Genomic DNA, 20,839 nt, shown 5'->3' with positions numbered 1-20,839 from the left:
TTTCTGGGGAAAAAAAAAAATCAGGTGTAACTTATATTACTTTGTAGCGTTTTCATTTCCTAATAATTCATTTTTAATGAGGTATTTCATATTCTTTTTTGGAAGTAATTGTGTTCAGTGTTTTTAACTCATTGCAGTTAAACTACTCTCTTCTATGGCTGTGTTAAATATTTTAGTTGTAGACTACAGGAGGTGAACAGAGGAGCAAGCTGCTCTTCAACATAGTAGTGTTTTTTGTAGAAAGCCATGTCCTAGCTCGTGATTTCAGTTTCCCTATCAGACAAACAGCTCTCTGCTCTTTTGAATACTAGCCATTGAAAATAGGAATGCTCGTTTCATGTGTGCTCCGCAGGAACACTGGCCTTACAAATACAAATGCATACCTGGGTTAAGGTTTAACTGGCAAAAGGTAAACAGTAAGTACCTTACTGTACTGGTTATCCCACACGCTGCTGCAACAGCCATGCTGTTGGCCAATTTTCTTTTAATTAAAACCAAACATCACATCCAGAGGTAGGACAGAGCTGGGTCTCCCTTGCCGGACTGAGCATAGTATATGGCCAAGCTTTCCAGATCCCGTGCGCCACTGAAAACAGGAGCTCTGAATATATATAAATAACATAAAATAAATTATGTACAAGCTTTTTTGGCTCAGATAAACTGATTTTGCATTTAACAGTTATTTTATATATTCTCTTTGGGAACTGTATCAAGTTTTTCAGTCTTATTTGTACTTCATGTGCTTTTATAGATGGCAAGTGTCTGCCTTACTACAGTCAGGAATGTAAAATACGACTGCAGAGAACTGTGACAGTCTTTTGTCTGCTTACTGCTATCTATTTATGGTACAGTAATGGTTTATTTCTTAGTCTAAAACCTCGGATTGTATTTTAGTGAAGATTTAAGACTATGGTACAGCTGGTATTCGAGCTCTGTAGGAGAAGAGCATGCTCGAATCTCTCAAGATTTACTGCTGGACTGTCAGTCTTCAAGCTACTGCGTGTCTTCCCCCTTCCTTGCAGTAGCCACAATGGAGACCTGGCCCACTGCTGTGAAGCAGACACAGCGATTGATGAACCTGAGGCGCGCTAATCAAACATATGTTTTCTTGACACAATGATTGTGTTATATATCACATATGAATGTACAGGCCTTTATCTTTCCTTAATGATCTAGCAAGGGGTCTTTCTTAAACGTGGGTGTTTTTCATGCGCTCCTTAGATTTGTTCCACAGGGGGTGACCATTAAAAACATCTGACGGGCATGCAGTTAGCCAGCTCCCCGCTGAGATTAGTAAAATACTATATTTAGTAGTCGCACTACATCAAGGAACTCCAGCATTGCAGGAAACAGTTTGATTCAATGCTTTTTTCTGATTTTTTTTTTTATTATTTTATTTTATGTCTGATTTTTTCATCTGGGACAAATTTTTTTTTCATCTCTGTCTTTTTGTTTTGTTTTGTTTTTCCTTTCATATATATATATATATCTATGCTTCAACATTTCCTGAAAGACTTTGTTCATGCAGTGAGGTTTTCCCCTAATTTTATTTTGTTGTTACTGTATTCCTCTTCTGTTGTGCTCTCACAAATAAAATATATGGGATTGTAAAGCAGATAGTAAGAAAGCAAAATGATATTCTGAGTCTCTGTCGTGGTACTCTGTGTCTGAAGAGACTAACCTATTATTTTGTGAAGAGACTAACCTGTTGTTTGTTAGGAAAGCTCTGAGGGTAATATAAGGATTCACACATTTAAGTACTAGAATACTGTATTCTGTAAGCTTCTTAACTGACTTTGAAAGAATGGTTTGAAAATAACAAGTATATTTAAATTATGTTATCACCAAGAGTATTTCTTCACTGATAAATATGCATGAAATAGTTTGACCACAAACAGGTTTGTTTAATTTTTTTTTATGAGGTCACACGACTACCAGTAGATGAGTAACAGAGAGAGTAAGCTAAAAGATCAATATGGCAAAGATAAGTGTTCCACCAGGAAGCTAAAGGAACAAAAATTTTCCATGAGGCTGTTGTCCAAGTCAGGATTACTATTTTAGCATCTGATTTTATAGTTCATTCTAGTTTGTTCATAGCTGTAAATCCAGAGCAACCTGTGTAAAATCTTTGAAATTTTTCTGTAAAGTCAGGAGTAAATTTAGTGCTTTCACTTTAAGGGGCAGATTTAAAGGAATACCATCCTTTGTTCTAACAAAATAGTCCCAGCTTGTCAATCCAGAAGATTTGTGCGTTGCTGAACATAATGGCATTTTATTACCTAGTTTATTTCTGTCTAGCATTCTAAGACTCCTGCTGATGCTTTGACTCGGAGTAGTTTTTGGTTTGGAAACATGAACTCCAGTGTCACAGATGACTTCTTTCTTTTGGTAATTCATATTATTTTTTTTAAGTTAATAAATGTTCAAGAAAGAAAGTGTTTGGCTAGACAGAAGTTGTGTTTCAAACTGTGAACATCTAAGCAGCAGTGTGTGAAAATAGTAGCCTTTATTTTGTCTCCCTTCAGTCTCCTGTTAATGCACAGTTAGCTCGTTTCTAACAGTAGTGTAGTATATTGCAGTTGAGCTTAACTATCATGTAGTACTGTAGCCAGTCTCTCACCTTCCTTGGTTGTGAGTCAGAAAAAAAAAAGTCCTTGTTCATGCAAAAGGTTAGATGCTCAAATTCAGAAATGCCCACTTAGACCAGGACAGCAAATGTATTTACAGAATAATTTATGCAGATTAACTCTGGGCGTTATCTGAAATTGCATATTGATCCAGTGTTTCAAACTAGTTTGTTGCTAGACAAATCCTGCAATATTTTTGCAGTTTCTATCAGAACACTTACACATACTGAATGATATCATAGTAAAGCTAGATTTGAGAGACATGGATATATATATAAGTACAAAAGGAAAGTTTCCTACTTTGGGAGCAGTGTTATGGTAGAAGTAGCCTTAACTAATTTGTACAGCAGTTTTATACAGTACAATTTAGTTTTCTTTTATAAAATAATTTATATGGTTGAGAATTTTGGCTATGCCATTCCACATTCAGATGTGACATTGTAAACATTCATTTTATATCTTTCTTTATGCAAAGCTATAAACATATTTTAAAATATTTCCATCTCTACAGTAATTTAAAATATTAAAAACAAGGGCCAAATTTCAACATAGTTGTAAAATGTCTTCAGATCTTCACATACATTTCTATATGCATACACCAGTTAGTAGTACCCCTGCATACGTACTCATGCCATACAGCTCGTTCCTGACTGAAGTAATCTCTTTAAAGGATATACAGTTGCATCTCCTGAGAATATCGAACATAAAAACATACACGTATGAGTAAGTCCACGGCATGTGCTTGTGGAAAAAAAGTCATCTAAGATCTATTTCATTGTTTCGATGCCTGGGATGCACTTTGCGTTTTATACGCAGCGGTTTTGTGCCCTGTCTCCACAGAACAATGGAGTGCTGTGTTAGGGATTCCTGAGTGGGTTATACATGATTTATCTCAGATACTAGCGGTGTGCAGTTACCCAGGAGAAAAGCGAGCAGTGCCGTATGCTTTTCCCAGTAAATGGGCAGGCTCATTTAGAGTTATTGCCAGGATCTTGTTGTGGCGCTGCTTGGTGCTGTGTAGACATACCTCTGAACCATGTAAATCCCTCGTAACAGGCTGAGGCTGGATTCTTGAATTTTACTCAGAAACTTGCACAACCCTTACTGCAGACATCAGTATGTTGGCCATTATTTTCTAACCAAATTGTAATGCTGTTCTATTAAAAAAAAATCTCTGCTTATATGTTATCCCAATAAAACATTATGAACTTTAATGAGTGAAATTTCATTGCTGTTTAATCCTTAAAATGCACTGAGCTAATTTATGGAAGTCCCTTAAAAACAAAAAATTGAAGCCTGAAAATTAGGACGTAGATGGTAATTATTCTTGTAACTCTTTTATTTTTACCTACATAACATAGGGAAAGGGAAAATGAGCGGTCACGGTTAGGCCCGAGCCCTTCGTCCTGGGCTGTAGGCCCCGCGCTGCCAACGCCGGGTGAGCTTGGAGGAGCCTGTCCACCGCTGTCCTCACCTGCCTGGCAGAGGGGCTGTGAGGGAGAGCTGGAGCTGAGCACTCACAACTCTTAAACTGCAGGCACTTGGCACTTAGTAACTTAAATAAGAGAAGTACTACTGTGGTTGTTAATCTTAGTAACGGCCGTGTAAGCACGCTTGGAGTACTTGGCCAGCCTTCAGTTGCCGCTCCTTGATTGTGGATACTGAAGGAAGTATTTGCTATGCCTTCGTGTTTCCCTGCCTCAGATGATAATGATATTCTTAAAGCAGTTTTATAGACATTCAGGTTCCTCGCATGCTTAGTTGTAATAGCACAGACATGGAAGCTGAAACATTTACAACATAGTGCTGGCTGAAAACGTAGAAGCATCTGCTACCATTCAGACTATTTGATAACTATTCCACTACTACCATCTATTTCAGAATGCCTATTCTGGTCAAAAAAATAAATACCCACACACATTGACAAAAAAACCTTCAAACTTTAAATCGTAGATCACATTTGAAGAAAAAAAAAAAAAGAGAAATAAAACAAGGTTTAAAAATGTAGTGGCTGGACTGATAAATAACAAGACGGGAAACTTCCCCAAACTGGGAAATTATTCATAAACATGCCAAAATGTAGACGAAATCTGAGTGTTTTGTTGACTATATAAATCTGTATACTAGAGAGATTTCATGAAAGGACAAAATTTTATTTTGTTCCCCATTCAAAGTCCAGTCTTTTGTATGTATATCACTATTTTATGTAATTAACATAGGAAATGTTTATTTTGTTTAAACGGAAGAGCTTCAGCAGAACAAGAGATAATTAGAGGACTATTGCCTAAGAAATTATGAAGTAATGGCCTAGATCTATTAAGATGAGGCCAAAAATACATCAGGAAATTATTTCAGGAAAGTTAAGCCTAGAAAGATACCAAAATTTTGGATTTATTGCAGTTTCAACATGGGACTCAAAAGAGGTTGTGGATCGAATATGCTTTTGCAGATGATAATGTTATGCAGTAGTTACACTATTTCCTCTGAATATCTCTTGTTCTTTCAGCTGGTTAACCGTGCTTTGTTCCAGTGAACATTAGTGAACTGTAACTTTATTCATATTATTCTTATTAAAAGTAAGCCTCCCACATGCTGTGCAGTTCAGAAAGTTCCATTTTCCCATTTCTCCATATGCACTCTACAGCATGCACTTTTCTAGGTCACCAGATTTTGCCCCTTTTGCTAACATCACATTTGCAGGACAGAACCATCCCTGTGAGTTTTTCTGCCCCATTTCTCCACATTGCATTCCCACAACACATACTCGGCAGAATATCTAGCTTGCAACTAGATACTGTACTTGTGGAGTCTTGATAAGTTCTTGTCATAACAGTAGTCCTTGACATTTAAAGAACTTCAGTTTATATTTGCAAGCCAAATTTCATACCTTCATACCTCTTTCGATTAATCAAAGTTAAACCATTGTATATGTGAAGGGGCCTCTTGTGGTTTCTAAGTAAGTAGTATGGCTTTTCTGGCAGAGAGCCACAGGCAATTTAGTAGGCACATATTGTGGGGGTTGAGAGAGGAGGAGGGACAGGGATAATCCAGAAAGCTTTAACAAGGACTGAGTGAAATCAATATTTCTATATGCACTACATGCATTTTGCATTCTGTGTCTTAACTTTTGGCCACAGCTAAACTGCTTTTTATGTGTTGTCAGTAAATTAATTCTGCAATATAGCAATGACTTGGTTTTCCTCTCACTCAACCAGCCTTGCAGTGGTTTTGCTTCACCTGAAGTATCCCCAATTTGCACCTGTGACAGAGAAGATTTAGGCACAGTCTATATAGTACACACTGTATACAATTAAGTGTCATATATGTTGCTAAATCAGTTCCACAGGAACAACTCTAATATGGTTCCTAGTTGTCTTCAGAAATAATAATACTTAATTTTATAGCCTAAGTATAAAGATGAGGCTTTATCATATAACCTTTGCCTGAGATCTATACAGCTGTAAATAGATACTAACATAAAAGGTCTGTTTCCAGCAGAGTTGATCTCTCTTTCCATTTCTGACAGGGGTCACATAGCCAATGTAAATTACCACCATAAACCAAATTCCACCTCTCCTGTAGAACAAAGTGCTTGATCTGCCTGTCTAGAAGCCAGGAGCTACGTAGCAGATTGTAATATTTCAACAATTCAGCATGAGTGGCAACCTGTTCTTAATAATGAAACACTGGCAACATTTAACTTAATTTTTGTCTCAACATAGTAAAATCCATACTTTCTCTAGGGGATTTAAGAACTATCTGAAGGGGGCCTGAAGACAAGGAAAATAATTCAAGTAGAAGCAATGTCTTCCTCTGTATTTCATGCAAGAGTCAGGTTTAACATGCACATCTTGACATTAGTAAAGAATGAGTTAATCTTAGAAAAAGATAGCGTAGATAATTCAGAAAGAAAGTGAATTCTTCACACACTATCTGTCATTTTGATTTAATTAGAAAATCAAATTAAAATATACAATCTTGTTTAGCCATGTCGAGAAGGTTAGTGAATTTTAGTAGAAACGGCATTTCAACTGAAAACTTAAAACTGTTGTTGCCAGGTTTTTGGAGGTATAATGACTTACATGGATGTTTTATATCTAAGCTACAAAATACTGTTAAAACTTTTTGACATCTAGGTTAGAAACTATAACTTGAAACTAGGTTCTTGTAATTGTGTAGATATAACATCTCGCATTCAGTCTAAAGGGTCCTAGGAACTGGAGAACATAGCACAAAAATTATGCAACAGACAACTCACAGAAAATTTGGCCCCAGTATAGTATGTGGCTATCTAGAATATTTTACACACTCCTTGTTTTATATTAAAGATGAATTCAATGTAAATGTTTGGAATTCTTCTTACAAATTTGTTGAAAAGGGACAGTATTTTAGCATGACTCCCTTGTACAAACCTGGTGTTTAGCAGATTACGTATGTTATTCTGTTATAGGTACACTACAGTGATAGACAAAATGGCAAAGAGTGTATGACCTGTTTGACACTGTCTCCTGTGCAGATGACTTTCCAAGGTATCGGAAGCTCCATTGAAGCCAGCCATGACCAGGTATAATACCTTCACCCACACTGCTGTGATTTTATTAATATCTAGTAAGGCCAGAATGTCAGCATTACTAAATTTTAAATTTAGACACATCTTGTGTTTTTCATATGGCATGTTCTTGTCGATGGGATTTGCCTATCTCTCCATAGTGAAATCCTGAATCTCTAAAGAGTGACCCAAAAAGGAGACAAAACTATGTTGCCTTTTACAGATTTTTAAGACATATTAGGAAAGCCTGAAGATCTTGCTTTGGTTTTAAAGTCAGATGTAGGGTTTCTGCAAAAGTTTTGTTTAATTTTATATATGTATCAGGTCTTGTCTATCCTATTTTTGCTGGAAGATTATGGGTAGCTGGAAGAACAGAGAGGTGAAGCCACCATTTCTAGCCATCGCCTGTCACAAGAAACTGGCATTTCAGAGGGAAAGGGGATTTTCAGTCAGGCTGTCTAAAACTCACATTTTGTTTGGCTATTCTTAAAATGCTTAAATCAAGCTTCTGGCGAATAGCCAGGAGAAAAAAAAGAGAAAATCACTCATCACCCTGCTGCTTCAGATGGAAACTGAGGGGGACTTCCATTCTAGCCTTTTGTCCTCCAACACTCTTATGTGTAACAACAAGGCAAGACACTGATACTCCACAAGTTTTCAAAGCAAAAAGGAAATAAGTAGTCAAGTAGTAGAAAACTTTAAACCAAGCCTTGCACCTCTCAGATCTTCAGTAGATTGGAAAAAATAGCATTTTTATTTACTTTTGCGGGCTATCTTTACATTGTACTACGCTCACATTTGCTATACATTTAATCAGACTCTGTCTTTAGTCTGATTAAATCTTACTCTATGTAAGATTCTCTAAGGAAAAAGGAAAAGTCACCTTAAGATTTATCAGAATTAGTTATCTTTGGGAAAAAAGTTCAGACACCCACCCATATTTTAGGTTGATTTTTTGTTTTGTTTTGTTTTCTTTTCTTTTCTTTTTCCTCTTCTTATATTAGAAGATTCTAAGTTAGTTGTTAACATAAACTAAGCCCATTAGTTATTTACATGGTAACATGAGGATACTTCCTGTCCTTAATGTTTGGTGTTTTACAGTAATGGAGAGCTGGGGTAAGTCAGACAACTTCAACAGACGTATTCCACTCAATCCTCATTTCATCCAGCAACTTGTTTACACTGTCCTAAAGCTGCTCAGTTTTTCTTTCAGTAAAGATCACCTTTTAAAATTTACTTATATCTCAAATACAATATTTAGACATTTCCACGAATATAAGGTGGTCCCTGTCAATTTGGTAACAACTACATTCTGGGCTACCAGCCAGCTTGGCCTTTGTCTTGGCATTTATTTAGGCTAGAGCATGATATGTAAACAGAAAAAGACTTTGTAAGCAAAAAGCACATTTAAGCCATCTAAATAATTATATATTTAAGAAGTCTAAAAGAAAAAGTGTTACTGAGCCTGCGAAGTCAAGCACCTAGAAATTAGGAAATTCCAGATTTTTTGCAGCATTAGTTTGATCCCAGGTGTACCCATTCAGTGCTCCAAACAGGACATTCATCTGGGAGGAAATAAATTGCATAAAAACATGTAGCTAAAGATTATAGCATGGCTTGTACACAAATGAGTAGCATTAAGTCTGTTTGGGCCATTCTGAAGCTAGAATTTCCTAATCTTTCTTCAGCCTGCTGTTTAAATAATGTTCCTTCATCCTTTCTTTTAGTTATGTAATTTTCCACACAGTTCTTAAAAAGGAGAGAAAAATGTTTTATCATTGCATGATGGGGTGGTTGTTGCATTACTGAACCCACAGTACTTGTGCAAAGATTTAATCTGAGCTGGGAACAGAAGAAAATAATCATCTAAAAGTCAACTGGCAACCCTTTGGTCACAAAACAGATCCACATAGAGGTCAGCAGACACAAAGTTCTGCTTGTCCCCTTTCTAAACATGAAACGCATTCCACTTTTAGGGGAAGAAGGATGCTACTGACTGTTTATGTTTGATAAGAGGAATGGCAGGACTACGTTGAAGCATTACTTGTCATCAGCTAAATAAATATAGAAAAATGAATTATTAGCAAACAAAGTACATCAAGTGTTTTTCAGGTACTGGAATTAATTAATGATGAAATTAGACCTCTTAAAGGACTGATGAAAAAAAAATCCCTTTCCTTTATTCTTTCTGTGTGATTTAGTATGATTTTTCTTTTTTTTTTCTTTTTTTTTTCTACAACTTCCCTTGAGGCAGGTTTATATGATACTCTTATTCTTACAAAAATAGAAAGCAGAACTGCTGTACCTTTGCTAAGCTGAATTGTCCTCATTTTAAAGTTTCAAATGGAATAAATGCAGGGTAGCCATATAGTGCTGTAAAACTGGAAACTCTTCTTTAAGTCACCTGTTAATTCCACATCATCTCTTTTGTACTGTATAGTAAATATGACAGGCTAGTCACCTGGACACCTCTAATTTCAGTGGAGGTGTGCTGATTTGTGTCAGCTATGAGGCCTGACATAGTCTGACTTCAGGATTTGTCTACCTCTGTGCTTATGAAGATAATTTTTCTTGTGTTCATTCTAAAATATAAATTCTATAAATTCTGGTGGTGATTTTTGGGGGGTTGTTTGTTTTTAAGGGATAGACTGGCTGGCTAAGACTCTGGAATAGTGTCTCTGTGGGAAAGTGGTAGAATCTGTTGTGTGAGTGCATCTAATAAAACAGCTATACACCAGAATTATCACCGTGTTGTGGCAGAAGGACTACAACTGACCAAATACCTTGATTTAAAAAATAAAATAAAATCAGGCTTCTGTTGGCACTATAGTCTACCTTTTAGATTGGACTTATCTTTTGTAGTATAGGAATCTCTATCACTATTCACATCTAGTGGGAGATTTGTTACCCAATAGATACCAGTGTGGTTGCAATCCTATATTAGTATATTATCTTGCTTTTTCAAATATAATAAGTCTCAACAGAGAATTTTTCCAAGTCATTTTGTCTTTTCCTGTATACTGTGGGAAATTCATCTTTTGATTCTTTAGATTGGCTTTGATTCTGATTTTAATAGGTGTAATTTTTTTCAAATGCTTCATCCATTTGAGCAATTGCAGATTAAAATAAACATTTCATATTGGTACACTAATTAGTGTCTATTCCAAATGTCTGAATGGCAAGGTATGACTCATTTGGTTATGAAGCAGTATTTTCTAAGCTATTCCTTTGACTTTCATCTTTCCTTTGTCAAACAGTAAAAAGAGAGAAACATGTCTATAGTATTTATTACTGCAGTCTAGCCTGCCACATGTTTTGTTGGGTTTTGCATTCAGGTTTGCCAACTTCCTCAGTAGAAATTTAATGATTTTTAGATTTTATTTTCTTCATGAATTATTTCTTCTTCTATTTGATTTCCCAGTACCTGACAGCATCCTTCTGAACTTCTCTTTCCTTAATGGCCACTGTTCTTTATTTTTTTCACTAGAACTCAAGCTAATTTTAGTTTTTAGTTAAAAAGCTGGTTTTAGTTAAAATAGTCACCACTTGTAGTCAATACCATGAAGTTGCTAGAGATGTTATTTACTCAGTATGAATTACAGGACTCATTATAATAGTATCTAGATTAAATTTGATATTCTGTGAAATACAAGAAGTTAAATTTAACATAGTTTAAGTCAAAAATGTTTCTACTTCATCTTGAAAAAAATAGTGTCAAACACGGCTTTCACGTCATCATATATATTTTGGAAACTTGCAATGTTACCATCTTTTGTGACTGTATAATGGTCGGTGGTTTTTTATGAATGTTCCAGCTCTAAGAGACTGTAGAACTTCAGGGGTGTAAATACCCTGTGGTTCTCATAGCAGTGAAGAAAATTTTGTGTGCATTCTTAAGGCTTGTAGAGAAGGAGACAAATTGAAAGCATGAAAATTCATTTAAAAATAAAATTATTTTAAGGTCAGTCCTGGTGATAGGGAAAAACAGATTAAGCCCATCCTGAGATTTTGAATGCTTGACATAGAATACTCTGCCTTTACAACTCAAATTTTAACCCCCAATAACTTGATGTTCATTGAGGGGTTACCAGTTCACTATGTAGATTTCAAAAGAAAGCTCAAACACCAGAGTATTTTATTAAAGTCTTATTATTTTAATATTGTTTGATAATTTTGGAAGGTTTAAAGTCTGCATCAAAAGAAGTGTGTCCGGAAGGTAGAGGGAGGTGGTTCTCCCCCTCTACTCTGCTCTCATGAGACCCCTCCTGGAGCCCTGCGTTCAGCTCTGGGATCCCCAGCACAAGAAGGACATGGAAGTATTGGGAGGGCTGAGAAGATGACCAAGGTGCTGGAGCACCTCTACTGTGAAGACAGGCTGAGGGAGTTGGGGTTGTGCAGCCTGGAGAAGAGAAGGCTCTGGGGAGACCTTACAGCGGCCTTCCAGTGCCTAAAGGGGGCCTGCAGGAAAGCTGGGGAGGGACTCTGTGTCAGGGGGTGTAGTGATAGAACAAAGGGGGAATGGCTAAAAGAGGAGAGATTTAGATTAGGAACAGGTTAACTAGAACAGGTTACCCAGAGAAGCTGTGGATGCCCCATCCCTGGAAGTGTTCAAGGCCAGGCTGGATGGGGCTTTGAGCAACCTGGTCCACTGGGAGGTGTCCCTGCCCATGGCAGGGGGTTGGAGCTAGGGGATCTTTCAGATCCCTTCCAAACCATTCTATGATTCTATGTTTTCTGGAGTTGCCAATAATGCCTATTTGTCACTGACTTCACCCAGAACTCATTTCACCCAGTAGTCTCCATAGCAAGTGTTGTTAATGGAATCAAAATGAATCTTTTATGCTCATATCTGAGTCTCTGCTTTCTTATCCTATCCATTATATGTGTGGTATGTTAGATCATGTTTTCAGAACTCTCCTACACATTGCAATGTATAAAATAGAACAGTTTTATTTTCTAGGACAGATAACAATTTTGTAATGTTATATATAGTCTACCACTATTATCACTTTTATTTTCAAGTATAAAAATAGCTGGAAAAAAAATAAGCGGGGGCAGAAATTGTAGGAGTGGAAGACCTACTGAAGAGAGAGAGCACAGCAGGGAGGGGCTATACTGAAAGGAAGATGCTGCACTGAACAGTTTCAGAAACCACTAATGAGAAGTTTGAAAGACAGCAGTTGCAAACAAACCAAAACGTGTTATGTAGCAAATCATCACTGTTGGCCTGCAAACAGGTGTTCCTGGGCAAGATTAAGGGCTTAGGGTGATGTCCAGAGGTGAGCAGCTCCTGATGAGGAGGAAGTAGTTCTCTAGGGACAAAAGACTTTGGAGATGGGTGGCAGGTTTGTGGCATCAAAACTTACAAGCTAAAGTTCTTATACCTTGTCGTAAGAGCAAATACTTAATACATATAAAGGTCCACATCTCTGTATTTGTTATGTTCTGAGCGCGTAGAGCAGGCTTAGAAAGACATCATCTAGGGGATTTATGTCAGCTGGAGTCACTAACTGTGAGAAAAACAAAAGTGGTGCAGTCAGTGAGTAAACAGTGGATGAGAATTTGTCTAATGCTGTAACCAAAGAAGATGAATAAACTGAGATTTTTGTTAAAATGCCTTCCCGTATCAGAAAATAAAAATAAAAATAACAGATTCTTTACTGAATACTACATTAAATCCTGCTTAAAATTGATTTCATTCTAGGGTGAAATTAGTATTTTATAGATGTTCAGATTTACTTCACAGTAAACATTTTAGTATGGGACATATATATATATATAAAAGAGAAAATGTTAGGATTTTCTTTAAAAAATACATGCATTTTTTCTTTTGACTGGTATTATGTGTTTCACTTGTCAACTCATTACTGCTTTATTTATTGTCAGTTCAGTTCTCATCTCTTTGAGGTGGTTTCTCCAATAAAATGAGAAAAGTTTAATTTGACTGAATAAAAACCTTCTAGCCATTTTTCGAAAGCTCGGTGGTTCTTTCACAACCCCTTCAGTACCAGGACTCCTACCTGATCTTGTAAAAACATCTCATGCAACTAAGGCTCCTTCTCCTGCTGGTGTGATCTGGCTGGCTGCTGCCTTTTCCTTGACAACTCTGTAACCTTCAGGGTGGGTCAGGCATGGCCATAGATAAGTGCCTGGAGCTGTGAAAGAGACAGTTCACTTGTGACAGAAATATAAACTGCTTTTGATATATAGCACTGAGCTTCACTCTCCTCCTTTTGCATCGGGAAGCTTGCACCTCTTAATGTTGACTTTGCAGTCAGGATTCATCCCAGCAGGTTTTGGTTAGGCTCACTAGGTTGTTTGCTATTTCATACTTTTTCCCTTGTCTGCTGCGCTCCCCACGTCTGTATGGAAGCGTTGGTACGCTCTCTCCATAGTCTTCATTTTCTGTTTCACATTAACTCAGTCTGGATGTACGTGACAGAACATTTGCTTTTCCCTGGCAGCTGCTTAAGTTTTCCTTGATGAGCCCAAGATCAAACACTTGTATTTGTTCAGAATGTGTAATCTTTTATTTTCAAAAAGTGAGCTACTAATTAACTGCCAAATGGGAACAAAATGTAAACCAAGGCACTGCTGTCTTCCAGCCAGACCCTTTCAGTGCTCTCATTTGGGGCTTCTTAAGCAGCTTCCTAATGTGACTGCCTCTTACTGAAGATGCAGAATATGGTTTTTCACTGCTCTCTGTATGTATGTTTGTTTACACGGTAATGTCAGCAGGATATAAAATGCTACTGTTGCGGTCTGTGGGTGTCTTAGATGCTTGTCATGTAAACGATGACAACTGCCTGGATTTGAGGGGCTGTTTCCTTCTCTGCTAAAAAAAAAATAAATAAATTATCATGAAATATCTCTGTGACAACTCTAGGTGAGGTTTCACAAGAGTAGTAAGGTTCACAGGATCATAGAATGGCTGAAGTTGGCAGGGACCTCTGGAGGTCATCAGGCCTGGCCCCCCTGCTCAGGCAGGGACATGCACAGCAAGTTGTCCAGAACCCTGTGCAGGAGGCTTTTGAAGATCATCAAGGAGGGAGACTCCACATCCTCCCATTGACTTTGTCTCCAACCCCAGTTATTGGCTCTTCTGCTTCCTAAACCACGGAGCAGGGAGAAAGTAGCTCCAGTTTTTAGCCTACTGAGTGAGTTCAACTGTCCCACTGGGGGTGAGATGAGTACCAGAGCCAAACTCAGGGAGTCAGCAGGACAGGCTAGAGAAGACAAGTGGGCATCCCCCATTCACAGCAGCAAGCTGTTAGATCAGTTTACTCTTGTAAAATGTCACTTGATGAGGATAAGACAAAAAATAACTCTACAAAAAAGTGATTCTATTGTAGAAACCTTTGGCTTGTTCAGCACCCTTAAACCTGTTCTCTGTGCAGTAGCGTGATCTAACATAAAGAAGAGAACAGAAATGCACACAGAAAGAGGAAGAGCAGGATCGTAGCAGCCCTGACCTAGAGAAGTTTAGCTGTTTTAGAACTGAACCCTTAGTAGTTGCTTCTATTAAAATACCTTACCAGGCTTTCAGTGCAGTGTAACATGTGGAAATGAGAAGAAAGGCGTTAGCAACAGTCAATGAGCCAACCTTCCGTGGACCACAGGCCAGCTGTTTGCTATCTTTTGTAATGTGTTTCTGGCTTGGTTTGGTTTACTGTTACTTTAGGCTTATCTGACCAATGGTGAAATGTAAAAATCTTGAATTTTCTTGCTGCTGCTATTGCTGTTAGGGAAGGCAAGGAGATTAAAAGGAAAAGGCATTAGAGAAGCTTGGAAAAGCTAAAAGTGTCAGTTAGATTTCTGCCTCGTCACACTGCAGCAGGAGATTCAGCCCACTTGCAGCATCAAGAAATCTAACAGCTTTTTCCCTGGCAGAAACAACCAGAGGGAAGACAACAGAGGTAGGTTCTTCTCCTACTCAGCAGTTAAAAATGGATAGACAGACACCCACTAGACAAAAGTCAGTGACAGAGATGGAACCCAAAATGAAGGGAAAACAGACTCCTCTAGTAGCTTGTCTTGCAGTTGGAAGTGACAAGGATCTAGATCTTTCATCTTGACCTCTGATGTACAGCATTTTCAGACTAATAGCTATGTTCATTTCAGCTTCTTGGTCTGGTAAAGTCTTTTAAACCTTCTGAATTAAAGTGAACACTCAGTCAAAACCTGGTTGCCTGTTTTATAGGCACCTCCATTTTAGACAAAAAATGGTATTAGGAAAATATACACTTTATTGCCCACCCTGTACTTGCCAGTTACGTTCTGCACACTCATCAAAGTAATACCATGTCTGTTTGTTGATATGCATTTAATCACTTGTAATTCAATGAAGTTGCTTAACACACTAATTACATAATTGGCAATTCAACATACATTTCCTTAACAGGTCTACAAGACAAAATAATGATTTGCACATGTTGCATCTGAAGAATTGTCCTTTTGCCAAAATTGTGTTTGCCACCTAGTTTTCTCACTCCTCTAGAAATAACATGACTGGCATTATGCATTCAAGTAGTACAAATGAAGTTTCATAGTTTTTTGTTTGCATAGTCATCGTACAACCTCTGGATCTACATAGTGCAGGTTGAAACTAAATTTGACATCCTACACCCTTTCATTTCAGAGAGGCCGGGATCTCATAATAAATCTTCAGACAACAGACTTGAAGGGAAATGAAGGAGGTTGGGTTTTATAAATAATTGCAAGGGGATAGCCAAGCAGTGGAACAACAAAACAGATAACTCCCTTCAGTCCCATAGCAAACCACATTCCCATAGCAAACTCCCATCATCTGTTGTGTCTACAAAGCTTAAGCGCTCATCTGCATGTAGTTTGGCCCTTGTTTGTAGTCCTGAAGCACTTTTCTCAATCTTTTAGACAAACTCGTGTATATTCCGGGCAGAGGTAGGATTTCCAGAAGAACAAAGGAATAGCCAAGTATTGGGAAGAGCATGAAAGTATTCATGCATGATTTGGTGCAGATTGTGGCAAGCTCCTGTCCCACTTAAAGTTCAGTTCTAAAGATACTGTCTTGGCTATGCCTCTTGTGATACAAATCGGTACATGAAAGAAAGGTCTGGATCTCTGCTGAGAATGAGGAAGTTGTGGAGTTATGTTTAGGAGCACCAAGATTAAACTCAGTTCCTAGACATCCATTGTGCAACAACTTCCTGCTTGCTTCCTTGAATGTTTTTTGTGTTCTTAAGCAGAAATACCTCATCGAGAAAGAGTGGAAGATTTTCCCTAGCTTGATCACTAGTGGCTTACCTGGGAAAATGATTTCACTTACCTTTTTTCTACTGTTGCCATTGCTGCCCTGATTAGAGAAAGTGTCAGACATATCCAGGGAAAAAGGAGGTGTTTATATTCTTTCCTGGAACTACTCAAACATAGTGTCTGAGTCCCTCTCTTGTCCCCCAAACTATTTCACGTGCAGATGTTTTGTAACGCTGAATTTTTCAAATCACTGAGTGAGGACATTCACCTGTTTGAGACCAAAAGGAAGGAGCCACCAACCAATTCTCTCTTCCAAGCATCAAATGTGTGATACACTCATTTAATACAGGAATTACTGCATCCCCACAAGCTCCATGCATGCTCATGTTCTTCATTCTGTAGCTTTACAGACAGTGCAGACAGCCTCTGTTCCAATGCTTCATTCCAGCAAGATCCTTCACATATGCTAGACATAAGAGTGCTTACAAGTAATTTAGTCTCTCAAGAATCCAGTAGTTGAGATAATAAACACTAAAATGGAGGTATCAAACAAAACCAAAACAGTGAACTCCTAAGTTAAACTTTAAATTTCATATGTATTTCTTTATATTCATTCTTTCTCTTTCCCATCATTAGAGAGACTGTGAGACCTAGTTTTCCACAGATCCGTATGGCTGTACAAATAATTGATTTTACAGTCCAAAATCTCCTGTCTCATCCTTCATCCCCCTCAAAAAAACAGTTCAAATTGGTCCAAAATAAAGAAAAAAGTGGTCCTAGCCAAAAAAAATAATTCATTTTTTTACTTGGGCTTTTGTTGTGAAACTAGGAAAATGGCTAGGATTCACAAAACTGGTGGGAAAGATGATGAATTATTTTGCCCACCAGCTCAGTCGTTCAGGTACACACACAAGGTGCAGAAGATGTAAATTTTATTCTGTCCCTGTCACCGCCTCATGCTACAGAGCAGTACAGCTGCGTAGAAACAGGAACATGAAGCAATAACCATGGAGTGGTCATTTTCTTTCATTCACCTATTAAACAGAGTGCTCAGCACATCCACATGAGCAGAAGTGTTTGGGCATCCTCATCTTGTAATACCCCACAGGAGAGTGGCTAGGGCACTGCTCTGAAAATTGAGAATGATTGGGATTTTCCTGCAAATCAAAGAACCTTAAGCCATGATTTTCCACAGTCCAGTTCCTACCTATTGGCCATCTGGTAAATCTTGCCCTTTTGCTTTAGCTGAAAATGGTCAAAGCTAAGAAAGCATAACAGATAACTTCAAAGTTTCCAAAGTTGTTGCGCTATTTACAGTTGAAATTGCAAAATACTTATCCCAGCTTTGGGAGCAGATTTAGTCAATGCAAAGCTGCTTGTTCCAGTGTATTTATGTTTTAGGGAAGAATACGCTTACCTTGCTCTCAACCTGCCACATCCCTGCCACCGGTACATATCCAGCTGGTGGCGGCATTGTCCAAACCTCCCAGTTATGTGCTGGAAGTGGTTGGAAGTTGCTACATGGATCACTTGGCTGCCAGATCTGGCTACAAAGGCAACTCCAGGTAGTAAGACACATTCAGCTATAGTCACTGTGATCCCCAGCAGCACCCACAGAGTCTTCCTCCCTTATGTAATTCCTCTAAGCATAACCTACAGGCAAGATGAAAGCTTCCCTTCCTCATCACTGTAAAAAAGCTTCACATTTACTTCAGGATTTGTAAAACCTAGTTGCATGGCGTGGATTTATAGAGGACATCTTGGCATACATTTATTGCTGAATCCGTGATATTGGCAGTGTGGTGAAGTAAGACCAGTGCTGAAGGCGGGGTTGTTGGTGTGCTGGTAGAAGTCCCTGTACTGTCATGCCTCAGCTAGTCACATAAAAAGCACACCTATTGCTGATACAAGGACCCTCCCAGTAACTTAAAAATTTCGTCTGGTTTGTGAGATCATAAAAAATTTGTTCACGCATTACTTCAAAATGTTGGGCTGTTCAACAAATCAGTCCTATTTCATACTTCAACATCATTTCAACAAATTGGGGAAATTTTATTTATTTTTTTCTAGCACAGCATGCTGTATGAAATTATGAAATGAGGAGATTTCTATGTTGTTATATGTGATTCAATACCCCATTATCATCGATGTAAAGTGGTATAATAATACACTGTCATTCATTTAGTGGGACAGCTGGACCTACATGAAGCTTTGTTCATGTGAGTGGGGCTTCACAGGGTGCCTCAGTTCATCACTGCAGGATCTGGGGCTTGATTTTGGAGTGTGCCAGAAAATGGGATCACTCTTTCAAAATAAATAAAAAATAAACAGGGATCAGTGTGTGAGAGAACTTCTTCAACCATCATGTATACATCCATCCTTGTGAGGAAAACAATAGAAAAAGAAAAAAAATGGAGAAGAATATTTGGTATAACTTTCTAAGCTGCAAAATAGTTAAGCAAGGAGATATGGGTTTGATAGGGAGCTGAGGTAGTGAAAAGGAGGAATCCAATACTGGCTTGACCTCAACATGCTTAGAGCCTGATTTGCCCTTACGGAACAAAAATACCAGCACAGAAGTCTGACATGCTGGGAAATGTTACACAACACAGACATGTCAAACTACCTTGAGAAAATTTGCAAAAAGTTGAAAGTTTTTTGGCCCTCATTTAAATGAACTGGTTCTTGTGGAGTTCTGTGGAACTCTCCTGATGAGTAACACTTAAAACATTTTTGATCCAATAGCTTTTCTCATGCAATTACATGTTCTTAATTTAGAGGCCAGTTCAAATGATTGCTTGTTACCTTCATTTAGCAAAGGTTCAACTGCTGCAGTTTTTTGATCCTTTTAAAAAAGGCAAACAGGGAGAGTTTACACAATAAAAGTTCTTTTTTTATTCTCAAATTAATTATTTTGAAATATCTCACGGATTACATCAGTTTCTTACTTGCATTCATGTTGCAAGATGGCGACTATTGTGTAGTGCTAGTGATGCATTAAATTAGTTGTTTACATTATAAAATCTAAACATATTAGAATCTTTTGTGTTTGTCTTCAAAGATTCCTATTCTAATAAAGCTTTCTGAAACAAGTAAGGTTGTCTTTTTTGTTTAGTTAATGCATCAGTGGAGAACCTAAAGATTTGCAGCCTGTAGCCATCCCCGTCTGTGTTTAGTAGAGTGTGAGGAAATTGTTTGGGACAATATGTATTTTTGTTTAAAAGGGAAAGTTATACTTTTAACTTAAGCATTTTCCATTTAGGAAAAGTAGCACCTGAGCCAAGTGTAGGTGGAAAGAGTCTAAATTCATCCTCTTTTCTCAGAGGCTCTGTTCTGCTATGACTTTTAATTGCAGTAAAAGTGGTATGTATAGTGTACTGAAAAATAAAACTTTGGCTGCATCCTTCCTATTTCTGGTGGCTGTGTGTCTCTCCTCAGGTCAAATTGATTCTGAGCGTCAAGTGATACAAGACCAATATTCAGTAAAGGACATTATTGAGAATTTTAAAGAAATCCGACAATTTGGACTCCCAGTTTTGTTTTTTAACAAATGTTCAAACAGAAACATAATTTAACGTGGAAAAGAAAAGCAATGACTGACAGCTTTAATATCACAGGATCGGTTCTGTGAAACTAGCTTTTACTTTTGAGAGCAGTGCATGAATATGTATTTAGCAGCAAAGGAGTTTCTTGAAGAGGCAGCTGAGCAGGATGGCAATAATGGTTCATACCTTGCCCTCAACAGATTCATTTTAAGTACAATACATCTTAGTTCTTCAGCTGGGGAAGTGATCACTTTAATACACTTTCTAGGTCACACTGCATCTGCCTTATGAATCTGGTTTTTAATATATTTAGACGTACATCCTCCTGTCTTACAGTGATGGCAAGTTCTGAAAAAAGCAGCAATATTTTACTTACCTGTCAAAAAACAAAGTAACTTGCATTAAGCCAATGAACAAATAAAATTGCCACAGTTATATGTTACATCAACAAATGCCACTGACAGGAAGAGGAGCAAACTAAGTGTTAACTTCAGAAGCGGATTATTTTCTGTGTACATGTTATGCCTTTTAGGATAATGAGCCAAGAGTTCTTGAAGTCTAAATAGCCTGTAGGACATACAGCAATATAACAAGCTCTGAGTTATAGTAAGAATTGGGAAATGTGACAAAATAAGCAGTAGGATGAAGAGAACAGTACTGAAAACAGTTGGAAAAACAGGAAGTATAGAATTTGATGAAATTCTGAGATATCTTAAGGAACATCTTGGATCTGATTATGACCAAGTAAGAAAAGTGATAAGGAGTAAACTGGCTATTTTCAATAAACCCACAGCTTTGGACAAAAAAAGCTAAGTGATTAAGCTGAGCTGAATTTTGTTTTGATTAAATAAAAATTGGTAGCATTTTAAAGTAAAGTGCAGGATTAA

At 37.7% G+C, this 20,839-nt stretch overlaps 1 protein-coding gene across 2 annotated transcripts in view; it reads left to right on the top strand.

Moving 5' to 3' along the window:
• Positions 1–20,839, top strand: part of STAU2 (staufen double-stranded RNA binding protein 2) — a 168,254-nt gene that overhangs the window by 100,479 nt on the left and 46,936 nt on the right. The window contains exon 13 of one of the 2 annotated variants that reach the window (XM_035563164.2): positions 7,078–7,191. The exons of the other annotated variant lie outside the window; for it this stretch is intronic. Coding sequence (XP_035419057.1) covers positions 7,078–7,191 — 114 coding nt within the window. The remainder of the gene's footprint in view (positions 1–7,077; positions 7,192–20,839) is intronic. 2 annotated transcript variants of the gene reach the window in all.

The sequence above is a fragment of the Cygnus atratus genome, chromosome 2 (genome assembly GCF_013377495.2).
Source record: "Cygnus atratus isolate AKBS03 ecotype Queensland, Australia chromosome 2, CAtr_DNAZoo_HiC_assembly, whole genome shotgun sequence".
NCBI lineage: Eukaryota > Metazoa > Chordata > Aves > Anseriformes > Anatidae > Cygnus > Cygnus atratus.
This window is presented reverse-complemented; position numbering and strand designations above follow the sequence as displayed.